The sequence below is a fragment of the Drosophila grimshawi genome, unplaced genomic scaffold (genome assembly GCF_018153295.1).
Source record: "Drosophila grimshawi isolate 15287-2541.00 unplaced genomic scaffold, ASM1815329v1 contig_1377, whole genome shotgun sequence".
Classification (NCBI taxonomy): domain Eukaryota; kingdom Metazoa; phylum Arthropoda; class Insecta; order Diptera; family Drosophilidae; genus Drosophila; species Drosophila grimshawi.
This window is the reverse complement of record NW_025062900.1, coordinates 5,596,777-5,611,633: the sequence shown is the minus strand read 5'-3', so window position 1 is coordinate 5,611,633 and position 14,857 is coordinate 5,596,777. Positions and strand designations below refer to the sequence as shown.

The 14,857-nt window shown below is 39.9% G+C and overlaps 1 protein-coding gene across 1 annotated transcript; it reads left to right on the top strand.

Moving 5' to 3' along the window:
• Positions 1 to 8,941: 8,941 nt before the first annotated feature.
• Positions 8,942 to 12,632, top strand: LOC6562622 (ets DNA-binding protein pokkuri; the record flags this gene model as incomplete). The annotated part of the gene is made up of 4 exons (XM_032735870.1): positions 8,942 to 10,202; positions 11,150 to 11,568; positions 11,638 to 12,071; positions 12,132 to 12,632. Coding segments are annotated over 4 exons (2,394 nt in total), but the record flags the coding sequence as incomplete, so codon positions are not given.
• Positions 12,633 to 14,857: the final 2,225 nt, after the last annotated feature.

The window sequence follows — 14,857 nt, the reverse complement described above, 5'->3', positions numbered from 1 at the left end:
AACAGTTGCCACTAATTGAGTGTAATGGGCACAAATGATGCGGTTTGCCAAAGACCCCCCGCCTTCTCCCCAAAGCTAAAGCTACTCTAGAGAACCATTACCAGACTTGTTGTTGTTGCTGTTGTATGTTGCACATACTATAATATTTACGCGTGGCAATCGAGTACAATTTTTTAAACTCTTCTCCCCTCCCAAAAAGCGTTTGATGAACTCATCCAGCATCGCATGGAAAATATACTGATTATTGAGGGGTTTTGGTTGGGTGAGGGAGAGCGGGAGCGTGGAGTGAGATAGGCAGTTAGGTAGCTACCGTTGATGATGACGATGACGATGATGATGATGATCAGATCTCGTCTGCTTTTATTATACTAAAGCTGCTGTTGTTGTTGATCAACATCATCATCTTGAAAGGCAGCCAGCTTTGGTTTGCATATTAAAATATACGAAAAGGTTATCGAACGTTTGATATCATTAAGCATTTGTATTCAGCATTCTGTTGTCTGTTGATCTTCGCTTGCTTCTTCTTCATCATCTTCTCTCTGTATCTCCCTGCCTCCATCTCTATCTCTGGCACATATCATTAGAGACACCACAAACCCCCACACATAATAAAAAATAAAAAAAGACAATAGCAACAACAATAACAACAACCATATAAAAGACATGCGCAAAGCATAAAGATGAACAATGAGGCAGCAGAAAGTCAAAAAGAACGCTTCAAGCTAAAAAAAAAAAGAAAGAAGAAAAAAAATCTCTCTAGACCAGCTACAGCTCCACATTAGAACAAACATGCACGTAACGCCTAGACACATATAAAATAACCCCCAACAACACAACAAACACAACAACAACAAACCCGATTTCAAACAAAGAAAAACGAACATCATAAAAAGATTTTATGTGTGGAGTTTTTTTTTTGGCTTTTTTTTTTTTGGTTTTGCTTGAGGTCACCGTAAGAAACACACATAAATTTTGGTTTGTTCCCGATCCGATCTTGTCGCGTGATCAACAACTAATAACCCACAACTAAAGTGTGAGCATGTTGCAGCCTTAGCAACAGATCATCATTAGATGATTATTGCGCACCCCAATAATCAATTTTATGTACCTGACTTGCCAGATACCCTAAATGCATCTACAAATTGTCGTAATTAAATTCGAATTTGCCTTTGTGCATATTTTGTATGTTTCCACTTAATCATCCCATGAGAAATTGTTTTTTAAATACCTTATGGTGTTTATTATCTGATCGTTATACATTTTTAAAGAGAGTGGGAATTATCATATGATTAGTGTTTGGTATTCAAGTATATTCTTCTGTCGATATTTATCGATTTTTTAAGCATCTAGACAAGTTATTGAAAATGTTGCATTAGATATACGAGGAATTTTAATTGGTATTTGGTAATTTGGTATTCAAGTATACAAATACTACATGTCGGGATCTTTAGCGCTTCTAATCAAAGAAAGTGGTTCATGAAACTTAGTGGTTGCTATCGATATGTATCGATTTAGTAAGCAGCAAGGGAAGTGTTGAAAAATCCCAATCAGCTTTTAAGAGACAAATAGATTAAAAAAAAATAAAAGAAGAAAATCGATATAAAGTGGATAATGTACAAGAATTATGTTATCTGAAAGCTATAATTCGATATTTCTGGATTATTGGAATAACTAAAATCTAAGGTCAGGAAAACATATCTTTTATATTTTTAAGACTGTAAGCCTAAACAAACTAAACATAACTAGATCAATTTCTGCTGCTCAACTTGCTTAAAAGCTTATCTTAATTGCACTTCTCACACTATGCCCTTGTTTTAAATGTTAAAAAAAAAAACAATTTTCCACAGAATAGCTTCAGCTGCGCCGCAAGCGATGATCTTTGTTTGTGTTTTTTTTTCGGCTACATGGTTTGCACGCTTTTGAGCCTTACCTTTACCGCCTTTCTTCTGCTGCTGATGTTGCCTCAGCTGCTGCTGCTGCTGTTGCTGGCTTTGTTGTGTTAGTCGCAAGTGCGTAACGATGATTGATTTGCTGTTTGCTTAAAAAGCGTTAGGCTTTGCTCGCTTGCTTGGATGATCGGTACGTCAGTCAGTCAGTCAGTTTGTCTGTCCTCTGTGTTCTGAGGCTCGTGTGCTCCACAAAAAAAGTGCCTACGGCAAACAAATAACAAAAAAATCAAGAACAACAACAACAACAATAACAATAGCAAAAGTGACGATCTAGACAGAAATTGAACCGTAGACCGTTTGGGGGCTGCTTCTTGTTGTTGCTGCTGTTGTTGTTGTTGTTGCTGCGAACTCGCGAAGAAGAACCCGGAATTGGCGTCTTTTTTTTCTCTTGTATTTGTGTGTGTGTGTGTGTGTGTGTGATTCTCTATATACACAATGCATATATGTGATTTATATGCTCAGCTATAGCAATACGCTCACGCGCTTGTTATGCACGATCAGCTCAATGTCTATTTGTATATATATATAAATACCCATATATATATATATATATATATATTTAAATTTCTGTACATGTATTTAGCTGGTTAAGATCGAGCGCTATTTCTTACACTGATGGGTGCCAGGGGGGAAGGGTGGAGGAATGGGGAGTTACTACTACGTGTATCTTTTGTAGTTGTTGTTTTTTTTTTTAAATATATGCTTGGCATATGTATATTCTGTATTCTGCATATATATATATATGTTTTTTTTCTTTTGCTTTTCTTCTTCTACTCGTGTTGAGCAGTTATAAAGCAAAGCAGGTCGTTGACTTGGTTTTGAATTTTTTGTGCTTATTAATTGAGTATTTGATATGCCGGAATATGGCGAACGATCTAACCAAATGTACATTAAAACACAATAACACAGTAGTCGCATAGTAATTGGAACTTTAAACTAGTCGCGTGCATTTCTATGCATCTAAATTGTCGATTTGTGAAAACATTTATTGTTTTTTGCAATTTTTTGAATTCTTTTGCAAAATCATTGAATTTTTGTTTTAAAAAATATATATTAATTCTTGGGCCAACTTTTATATCACTTTTGAAAGTGATATTTCTCATATATTTGTATATATTTGAGAATACCATAAGAAGTTGAGAAACTATTGTTTGCCTAATTTGAAGTCTTAAACCGACAAATTTCAATTATCGAGCGTTTATTGTACTCGATATCTTCGCAGTGATTTACGCCTATTCTTTTTTTCTTCTTTATTTTTTCTTTGTTAACCTACGCTCTTCGAATTTCATGTTGGGTCTATAAAACACAGCCACCATATAAGATATTTTAAGGGTTGTTTTTAGATGCTGTGCGAGGGTACTTCAGTGTTTGTGTCTGGGCAGATGATAAGAAAGAAGACCTCATAAAAGAGATCAAATGTCAACTGTTGGCACCATATTCTTGTTGTTTTTTTGTTTTTTTTGGTATCCCAGCGTATTCGATTCGTGCTCATCCTGCGGGTTTCCAAGAAGTATCTACATCTACAAAGATGTAAGTGCATCCGCAGGTACGCATTTCCTTATTCCCATCCGTTTGCCTCGACGACGACGACTACCTGCTTGTTGCTACTTCATTAACAGCAGCCGCAGGCAGCTGAGAGCGAAAGAGAGCGAACTACATTGATCTCGGCTCATTTGGCATCTCACTCGCTCGCTCACTCACTCAGAGTAGTGCATCCCGTGAGCCGAGCACTGAGAGTGGAGGCCGTTAATCTTAATGCGCCGTGGCGGCTGTCGCTTCTGCCTTTTTATGTTATCAGATTTTTCTTATTTTCTTCCCATCGTTGTTCGACTGCGCAGCGGCAGCAGCATCAGCAGCAGCCACTTGATGCACACACACCGGGTGGCTGGCAGGGGTGGGGAGGGAGGGAGTTGTGTATGAGAGGGGGCGGGGTGGTGGGGGGGGGGGACCCCTGTCGGTTAGGATGTGCCTACGGAAATTACTCATTAACTCTCCGCAAAGTAAATGCTGCGATTGCACTTTTAGTGAATCATTGCGAGAGAAATAAAATAATATCCACTTGCCAGTCGCAATGATGGATCAAATGTCTGTCGTGTCGCGTCTTGTATGCATATAGAAACAGGTCCGAAGTAGGACTAACAAAGTGCTTACAAATTTATAGTGTACTTGACAGACAGATAGAGAGTGTTGTTCACATTGTGATTGCAAGTAAAACATTTACTATGCAAAAAGAGGACTAAGTTTATTATCTGTTGATTTACTACGGAATTCTTAAGTTGCATAAACGAATTGTTTAGTGTTGTTGAAGCTTCGTTCATTAAGTTTACTGTTTTATTATTATTATTCGTTTATTCGATTACTATTATTTACTTATTCATTAGGTTTATCGAATCACTTATATATGCCAAATTAAAGTTTTCCACTATTTCCGTTACTGATCAAGTGCTCTAATTATATAGTTTTTAGTCAATATTGAAATAGAACAAAATTGTGTTTTGTTCTAACATTTGCACTTCTACTTCTGAAAAAAACAAATAGAAAACTGCTTATTGCAGCACATGATTAATCGATATGGTAAATTGACAGCGTAGTTTCTAATGTATACAGGATGCCCCCTGCCTGATTTTCCATTGGCAATTTCCCATATTTCTAGTCTGGCATTTCCGATCCCACGCCCAGGCCTACCAGCAACACCTCCCCCGCACCCTGCCCCCCTGCTCCGTTGTCGCTGTCTGTTCGCTAAAAGCGGAAATCTCTGCACAAGCAAAAAAAAATTCTTTCTGCACACAAACACAGATACGCATTCCTTTCTCTCTCTCGCTCACTCATTCTCTTCCCCCACCTTGCTCTCTGCTTTGCTCACTCTTCGCTCTCTCTTGCTGTCTACTCGCTGCAGTTTTCTACAAGTTTTTACCTTTTTCTTATTTGCTGTCTTCGCTGCTACTGCTGCTGTTGTTGTTGTTTTGTGATCTCTGCTGCTGCTGGCATTTTTCTAAACTGATCGTTTTATAATTTTCGTTTGTAATTTCCGTTGAAACCGGTTCGCCATCATCCGCATACCTAACTACCTGTGCCTGTTGCCTGTTGTCTTTGTCCCCCTCCTCCACCCTTCCTCCTCTTGCCCTCCCACCCCTTGCTTTTGCTCTGCCTGTTTTGTGTTCGTTCTCCAAGCCGCGCCTCCTTCGCTGCTGCTGCTTCTGTCATCTCTCGCTGAGATTTAGAATACACACATACGCATATGCATTTGTGCGTATGTGTGTGTAATTTTATTCTTATTCTTTTTGTATTGCGTGTGCGTCGCCTTTTTTGTGTTCTGCTTTTTGGCTTCTTTCACTTTGTTGTTGTTGTTGTTGGTCTGATGATGAACATTCATTTGTCATTTTACTACGTGCCACCGACTGTTTGAATGTTTATTTGTTTGTTTGTTGTTGCCTGCCCGGTGCCTGTCTTTCTGTGTATAGCAAAATATATACGTATGTATATGAATTTATTTTAGTCAAATTCAACCATATGTTCTTGCGGCAACCGAAATAACACGTAGGATCATATATATATAAATGTACGTGTGTTTGTATATACAGTGTCTCGCAGTTCAACTGGAACAGCGCCTAGCAAAATATTTAAAGTGCTATAACTTTTAAACAAAACAATAAACGCAAAATGTTTAAATGCCAATTTGTTTTATGTTATATCACGTTTGAAAAGGAAGCTTCAGTTTTTATTAAAATATTAAATAATTAACTGAAATTAGTCAAAAACTGAAAACATATCCAAAATACATGTCAAAGTTTTTTTGGAACAGTCTTAGAAAAGTAACATATTAGGCGTATAAAAACTTAAATAAGGATGTTAATACTTAGTATGATACCCTTTAGCCTTAATAACTTCCCTTAACCTATTATTCATGGAAGATACCAGCTTCCGGGTCGTTTCTGGACTGATTTTGCTCCACTCATCCAGCAGCGCATTTTTGAGATCGGATTTGTGATTCCTGATGTTATTTTCCAGCAGAGCCCACAAATTTTAAATAACATTTAAGTCTGGAGACTGGGCCTGTGGAATTATCATGTGGGGGCAGTTCCAGATATGCCAGGACTGTACTAATCCGGACTTATGCTTGGCTTTTGTCCTGGTCGTTGTCGTGGTAGAACTGGAAAGTACGTCGGATTCCTAGCTTCTTGGCACTTTGGAGTAAATTTTCCTTTAATATATTGAAATACACACTCTTGTCCATTGTTGTTTCAAAAAACACAAAATTTCCGTCACCGGCTTCCGAGATAGATGCCCATACCATGACACTTCCTCCGTCGTGCTTGACTGTTGCCTTTAGGATTTTGGGACTCAGCTCAGTATTGGACTGTCGCCACACATAATTTTGTCCGTCTGAGCCAAAAATGTTGAATTTGGGCTCATCTGCAAATATGACTGTGTTCCAGAACTCCAAATCCTTGTCCAAGTGGGTTTTGGCGAACGTCATCCTAGTCCCTTTATTTTTGGCGCTTATAAAGGGCTTCTTCCGTGGTACTCGGGCATTAAAGTCATGTTTGCGCAGAACCCGGCGCACAGTTTCCACACTACACTTTTTCCCCATTTCATCCTGCACCTGTGGAGTCAGTTTTGGAGCCGATAGCTTTGGATTTTCCCTTATTTTCCTGATGATCCTCCGCTCCTCCTCCTCGGTGAAAATCTTGTTTGGTGCATTTCTGACCTTGTCCTGTATCCGATTTTCGTCGACGAAGCGCCGAATGATATTGAATACAGTTGTGGTACTCAGATTTACCATTTTAGCTATTTGGCGATATGAATATCCAATCCTGAAGTGTTCCAGGATCAGTTTCCGTTGTTCAATGGTAGTCCGCTTGCACATAGTCCTTGTTGGCTGGTTGCACTCGAGATGCAGGATATAACTAATCTGACTACGAAGGATTGGTCTATTTATACCAAAAATAATCAACCTGACGTAAAAAATCTGGGTTTTATGGCACCCAGGTGTCCACAACGCCATTGTTCCACATAATATGTGACCACAAATTAAGGTACTTTTTTACATAACCCGACCTAGCCGGTGGGAAAACCCCAGTTTATGGGGGTCATATAGTCATTTAGGTAGTCAATATATGTACCTGCCATAGTTCTTTGGAATTTTTGAAAAATATTGAATAATTTGTTTATGGCAGGCAATTAACTTTTTTGCTAGGCGCTGTTCCAGTTGAACTGCGAGACACTGTATATATATAATACAATCAGCAGAGGGCAGCAGCACCTCTGAAACAAAACAAATAGACCCCCTCTAAGTAAAAGACTTGTACACAATAACGCATATATATGTATATTTATATATATATATATACATACATACACTCAAATAAACATGTGTACATCCCACAGCGCGGCAAATGATGATCGCCATCATCATCATTATCATCTTGCTCATCTGTTCGTTGTTGCTGTTGTTATTGTGCGTCTGTCTTCTCCTACTTCTTGCTCAACAGCAGCAGCAGCAACAACAACAACAACACGCAAGCAAGCAATATTTATTGCTCTCGCTCGCCTGCTCGCTCTCATTGCATCGGCATCTCGCTCGCTCGCTCGTTCGCACGCATTTGTAAGTAAATTTCTTTCGCTCACTTGTTGAAATGCTTCCCGGAGAATGAGGAAGTTTCTGCCTGCTGCGACTGCTGCTCGCTCTGCTGCTGTGTGAGAGAGCGAGAGATGAGTTCAATTTGTATGTGCACGTGTGTGTGTTTGTATGTCTTGCATATGTCTACGACTGGGATACAGGGTGCTGCTTCTTTGAAAATTGTCTTGCTTTGCTCTCTTTACCCACTGGCGGATTTATTAGTCGTCGTCGTCGTTGTCGTCTCTTTCTCCACTGCTGCTGCTGTGCTTTTGCTTTGGAAACGGGTTTTGTGTATGGAATGTGCACTTCCGTTTGCTGCTGTTGTTGTTGTTGCTGCTGCTGCTGCTAGCAGTGATATGGCAAGGCAAGCCCAAAAGTCTGAGTGGGGGCAAATTGGGTACGGCTTTCAAAGTTTCCCCTCCGCCGCTGCACACCCCCATCTGCAGCGGCATCAATACATTCGTTTATGTTGAAATCTTACAGCGACTGATCAAAGATGTGTGCAAGTGTGCGTGTGTGTGTGCTTGGCTCCCATGTGTTGCCGATTTGTATATACACAAACATACACACACACATATACATTGCTTGTCGATGTGTGTGCTTTGTACACATCCGGAATAGTAGCGCAAGCATCGACATCACCGACGACGCCGACGCGTGTATTTATGGCCATTACCATATTGAGAAATTTTCAATTAAAAAAGCTCAAACGGAATTTGAAATTGGGTATCGATGCTGCCCATTGTGTTATCGACCTGTGCGTGTGTTGTGTGTCTGTGTTTGAATTTTTTTGATGCTGCGCTAATTGTCATCGTAATCGGAACGTGAAACGTAATGGAAACAGACGGAACTCGGAACGCGCATAGCGTATGATTTTGTTCGTTCTATGCTGATCGTTTCATCGGCGGGGGTGTTTTTAGTGTGAAAGAGCGCACAAAGAGAATGAGAACCAGAGCAAATGCCGACTGACTTGCGTGTGTGTGTGATTTATGTGAGTGTATTGATGCTGACTCATGCTTTGCACGCTTTTGCTCTCTATCTCTCTTTCGTCGGATGCGTCGCCTGCGGAGATTATTTGTTTATGAAGAAATCTGATTTGCCTGGAATGCGAATGTTGTCTGTCTGACCGGTAACCAATCGCTCTCTCTCTCTCCTCCTCTCTCTCTCTCGCTCGCTCGCTCTCTCTTGCTACTTAATGTGTTTGCTTGATTAGAATTGAATTCTTTAGATTTATTGATATTTTTTATATTTGAAAAATACATTCCAATTTATAAGAACTTAAACTAATAAAAATAACTCTTTTGTATTTTCTTTTGCAGATTAAGAACAATCTTTGTGGCTTTCGAAACGGACTCGACTCAAATAGAAATAATTTGCTGTGCGGTTTGTGCATGTATGCAAAATGAAAATGCTTCCAGTACAGCTATCACTGAATCCGCTCAATCCCATCTGGAGCGATGTCATTTGGCGCTGCCCCCCGCCCCCCTCTAGCCAACTGGCCGAACTGAAGACACAGCTGCCGCCTTCGCTGCCCTCCGATCCGCGTCTGTGGAGCCGCGACGATGTCCTCGTCTTCCTGCGCTTCTGTGTGAGGGAATTCGATTTGCCCAAACTCGACTTTGATCTCTTCCAGATGAATGGGAAGGCGTTGTGTTTGCTGACACGCGCCGATTTCGGGCATCGATGTCCCGGCGCCGGCGATGTGCTGCACAATGTGCTCCAAATGCTGATCATCGAATCGCACATGATGCAATGGCATCTGCCCAACAGCCCCGTCACGCCCACCGGCCGATATCCGTTGTCGCCGCACAGCCACCCGCCGACGCCCACCTGGCCGCCGATGAATGTGCCCCAGCTGCTCGATGGCAACAATAGCGGCGGCAGCAACAGCAGCGCCGGCAGCATCAACAGCAGCAACCTCAGCAGCAATCCCTTCCACAGCACCAGCTCAGCAGCAGCAGCAGCCGCCCACATGGCTGCCCATCATTTTATGGCGCCCAATTCGGTGACGCTGAGTCCGCCACCATCGGTTGACTCCCAGGCGAGCAGTCCGCCCCAGCAGGGGGCCACCTATCAGAATGGATCAACAGCAGCAACGGCAGCAGCAACAACAATTGCTGGCAGCACAACAGGTGTGGCAACAACAACAGCGGGAACAGTTGGTGGCGTGCAGCCAATGAAGGGCATCAGCAGCGCCAGCAGCAATCACAGCGATTCCGATGATGAATACTCCGAGCCCAACAATCACAGCAGCAGCAACGGCAACAACAATTGCAACAGCAACAACGCCAGCAACAATTGCAACAAATTGAGCGCCCTGCCACCGGCGCCGCTCTCCTCCTATGGCACCGGCAGTCCACCGGGCACGCCCATTCACAAGGATCTGAAGCCCACCTGGACGCAACAGATGACCAACAGTTTCGTCAACTCCTGGTCACAACAGCAGCAACAACAACAGCAACAACAGCAGCAGCAACAACAGCAGCAGCAGCAACAGCCACAGAAACTAACGTTGGATAATACGGGCGTGGGCATTCCGCCGGGAGGTGGCTCCATATCGGCCCCAACGACGCCCAGCTATATGTATAAGGCCAAGCGGGAATTCTTTCCAGAGAACTCTGAGCCCAACACAAGTAAGAATCAAACGATTGCTAAAACCATTGAGGAACACCCAGTTATCGATAAGTAGACAGCGATAGAATAATATATGAATAGTTTTTTGAAGAATAAGATGTATGGATAAAGCAAAATGGGATTATTTTCGATTCCCCGAAGAATTTCAATCAAGGGAAAGCTCATTTACTTAATTGAGAAGTTATCGATATGTATGTATCGATAGTTTGATATATAAATAGGTTTTTATCTAGTAGAAAATCATTGAATCAAAAATAAGAATTACAAATACATTTCTAAAAGAGAATCGTTTTCGATTCCACAAACAAAGTTCTTTTCGATAAAGTAGAAACGTAGCATTCCAATAAAGTAAGAATCTCTCGATAAATTGAGTAAATGTTTTGATAAGATAATAGATAATAGAATCATTTGCAATTCCTCAACGGAAGTTGCTTCCGATAACAAAGACTTTCAGCAGAAATATATTCCATTCGAATGAAAAGAAATCAATTTCTGTCAACTGTTTCTGGCTGTAACACATGCTATCAATCGAATTTAGTGTTCCACTTAACTTCCAACTGTTCCACTTAAACTCAAATCGTTATTAAATATTTATCGGTTTCTAGTCACATCAATCCTTAAACTAAATAAATATAATGAAGAAATTAACAGTTTGGCCCTATTTTGATTTATAATTGAATTGATAGTGATTGCAGTAGCAGATGTTCCATTACCATTCCGTTTCGTGATTTTTGTATATGAATCAAATAAAAGAGCGAAACTTATCGATAAATATTGAGTTTTAAAAAGTGATTTTAAAGAGTGTTCAATTTCTAATGCATTTCTTTGGCAATTTGCGCTCTCCAATTGAAAAGTATTATTATAATACTATATAAAATATATATATATATAATAAAATGCCAATAACTAATCGATAATTCTTTCTTTCGCAACGTTTTTGGATTAGATGGCCGCCTGCTGTGGGATTTTCTGCAACAGTTGCTCAATGATCGGAATCAGAAGTACAGCGATTTGATCGCATGGAAATGTCGCGATACTGGCGTCTTTAAGATTGTCGATCCCGCCGGCTTGGCCAAATTGTGGGGCATCCAGAAGAATCATCTGTCGATGAACTATGACAAAATGTCGCGCGCCTTGCGCTACTATTATCGTGTGAACATCTTGCGTAAGGTGCAAGGCGAACGGCATTGCTACCAGTTTCTGCGCAATCCCACCGAGCTGAAGAACATTAAGAATATATCGCTGCTGCGACAGACGACGCCACAGTCGGGCGCCGGAGCAGGTGGTGGTGGGGGAGTTGGTGGAGTAGCAGGTGCAGCAGGAGCAGCAGCTGTCAATCAACAGGCGCCAGGATCTCCAGCAGCTGTTGGCAATTGGACGCAACAACAGCAGCAGCAGCAGCAATCACAACAGCAACAACAACAGCAGCAACAGCAGCAGCAACAACAACAGCAGCAACAGCAGCAACAGCAACAATTGCAATTGTCGCCACAACGTCCTGCCTCACGGAATGCGACGGGGCCACCGATGAGCTTACCAACGGCAGCAGCTGTTGCAGCAGCGGCTGCAGCTGCCGCATATGGACCGCAGCCACCGTCGCCGCTATTCATGCAAGCCTTCCACTATCTGTCCGCGAATGCGGCTGCAGTTGCCGCCGCTGCGGCACCGCCTCCGAATTCACCTGCCACAGCAGCAGCAGCTGCGTCATCGTCTGTGGACAAATTTCAATTTCATCCGTTGAAGCTGGAGAATGGCGATAACGGCGCCATGGCTGAGGATCTGAAGCCCACCGATCTGAGTGTGAGCAGCAAAACAATATCAACAACAACAGCAACAACAACAGCCAACAGCAACGAGGATTGTTATCCGTAAGTTGCGCCTAGGCACAAAGAAGGCAACTGTTTTGCTAATTTGGCAACTCTTTGCAGGCTCATACGGAATGCGGACGGTCTAACGACAATCAAGCTGATACGCTACCAGGAGCAGCAGCAGGCTCAGGCTCAGGCGTCAGCAGACGCCCAGCAAACAACGGAATCAACGCCCGAGCAGAGCAACGGCAGCAGCAATGCATCCTCACCCAAACCAATGGATGCACTCGATCAGCAACAGCTGCAGCAGCAGCAGCAGCAGCAACCACATCCTGTGCCAATGGACAGCGATTGCAATGGCAGCGAGGAGTCGGCATTTAGTCGGCATATGCATCAGTAGTAGTAGTCTGCAATTAGCCAACCAACACAACAACAACACACACCTCAACACACACACACACACACACAACACACATCCCACATTATGACAATCACCCCACAACTTTACCTGAGCAATCAATGCAGCTGCCAACAAAAAATGGGACCAGCATAACAGCAAATAGCATTCAATTAACACACACACACACACATACACACACACCTGTTTGTAAATACCATAAAAAACACACAATTAGCAAATAGTTTTTGACTGTCATTTCAAAAAATGTGTGCAACATGCAACAATTTTAATTTAAACATAAATAAATAGTAAACATAAATGTCATACAACAAATATGTTATACATGTATATATATATATATATATATATATGTATATATATGTATGTACAGTGATCGTTCGCAAATTGGAACGCTGCACTTGTTAAGCTTCCATTTCAATTGTAAATCTGCCTTTGAAGCGCCAGAACTTTTGTATTCAGTATATTATTATCGAGTTTCTCTTCACTTCAATAATGCTGTAAGCAATTTTATAGAATTTCTTTAAATTTAACATTCAAACGTATTTTAAATCAGTTAAAAAAAGCATAAAACAAAATATGTTTTTTAAGTTTAAGCTTAACAAGTGCTGTAAAATTCTAGTTTGCGAGCGAGCGCTGTCTTTAATTAAGTCAATACACACACACACACATAGTTACATTCATGCAATACACACACATATATATGTATATATATACATATATACACACATAAGCTGTTGTGTGTAATTTGTTTAGATTTAAGTAGTTTTTTGATTGGCGCAGCGCAGCCTTCAACGATTTACAGAGTTATGTGCCAATTTTCTACATAATAAAATGCTAATCTTAACAACAATCATTAAGTTTAAAATCACACACACCCACACACACACACATTTATATATATATAGTTATTCAGATGTAGTTAGCTTGTAAGTGTTGTCACCTTTGAGCTTTACAATGTTGCCTCAACAATGGTTTCAAGTAACATGGAAAACAAAATTGTTAGAAAATCGATCTATACATATATATATATAAATCGAAAAAAACAAGAATTTGAAATTGTTAATTATAGTAATATATACAAACACACACACACACAGAAATTGTACCCATGCAAAAAGTGTTTTAATTCTAAACGCCATTAATTTCATTTCAACAACAAATTAATTGTGATAACTAAGAAAAAGAAAAAAAAAAAAAAAAAGGAAAACAGCAATGTAAAAAAAAAAAACAAAAACAAAATGAGCCCATAAAAAACTGCAACAGTTTTTCTTCTTCTTCTACTACTGTTCTTCCTGTTTTTGGCAAAGCAATTACCAATTATTATTGGCCCTTATGCTAGTTATATATATATAGATCTATATATATATAGTAAAAAGAAACATTGGCTTCCATTTATAAAACAAATAATACATAAAAGCTACACTCACACATATGGATATATACAAATACATATATATGTATTTATTTTTATGTATTGTATTTAGTTTAAATATCGTATGAGTTGTCTTTAAGTTTATGTTTAAGGCGAGCAAAAGGTGTTCATTTTTTATAAACAATTTCGTTAGTTTCTCGTAAAACTCTTTGATCTTAAAACAAACAAAAAGAAACAGTTGCAAAACTTGATTGATAGGCTTTTTATTATTATGATTCTTTTGTACATTTGAAGGCACTTTTATTTTTATTATTATTATTATTACTATTATTATTATTCATATACAAATACACACACATACATTTAGCATTATAATTACCATACGCAAACACATGCAAAACAAAAAAAAAAGAAAAAATACATAGAAATCTGTAATTATTAATTATTAACTAGCGCATATTGCATTATTAAGTACGACACACACACACACACATACATATACATATATATATAAAACGATATAATTTGTTTTGTTTTTTTTTCGTCTATATATACCGCATAAGTTTAAACTTTAAACACCGCCAATAGCTAATAATTAGCACTTTAGTGTCGCCACAATACCTGTTCTTCCAATCGAAAAAAACCCTTATCTTTCAATAAATGATACGATATGTATAAAAAAAATAAAAAAATAAGAAAAATAATACACAAAACTGAAACAAATTTATATATGCAATAAATAAATGAAATCAAAACTGAAAATATCAATTAGGCGCTAAAGGATTCTTGGACCTTTGCGGAACAGCTTCTGATTCATCTTCAGTTTTTTCTGGAACAGCTGCTAATTGTCCAGAAATGAATGATCTATTTTGAGTTACGTCTTTGGGTTCTTTTGGAACAACTGCTGATAGTCCAGTAAGGATTCAGATTGGCGAATGATTCTTGTGTTATTTCTATGTTGCCACTGTTTGCGGGATGTCTTCGTCAAGGAACTTTTGGGTTCTTTTAGAACAGCTGCTGATTGTCCAGAAATTCGGCAAGGAGCCTTCACTT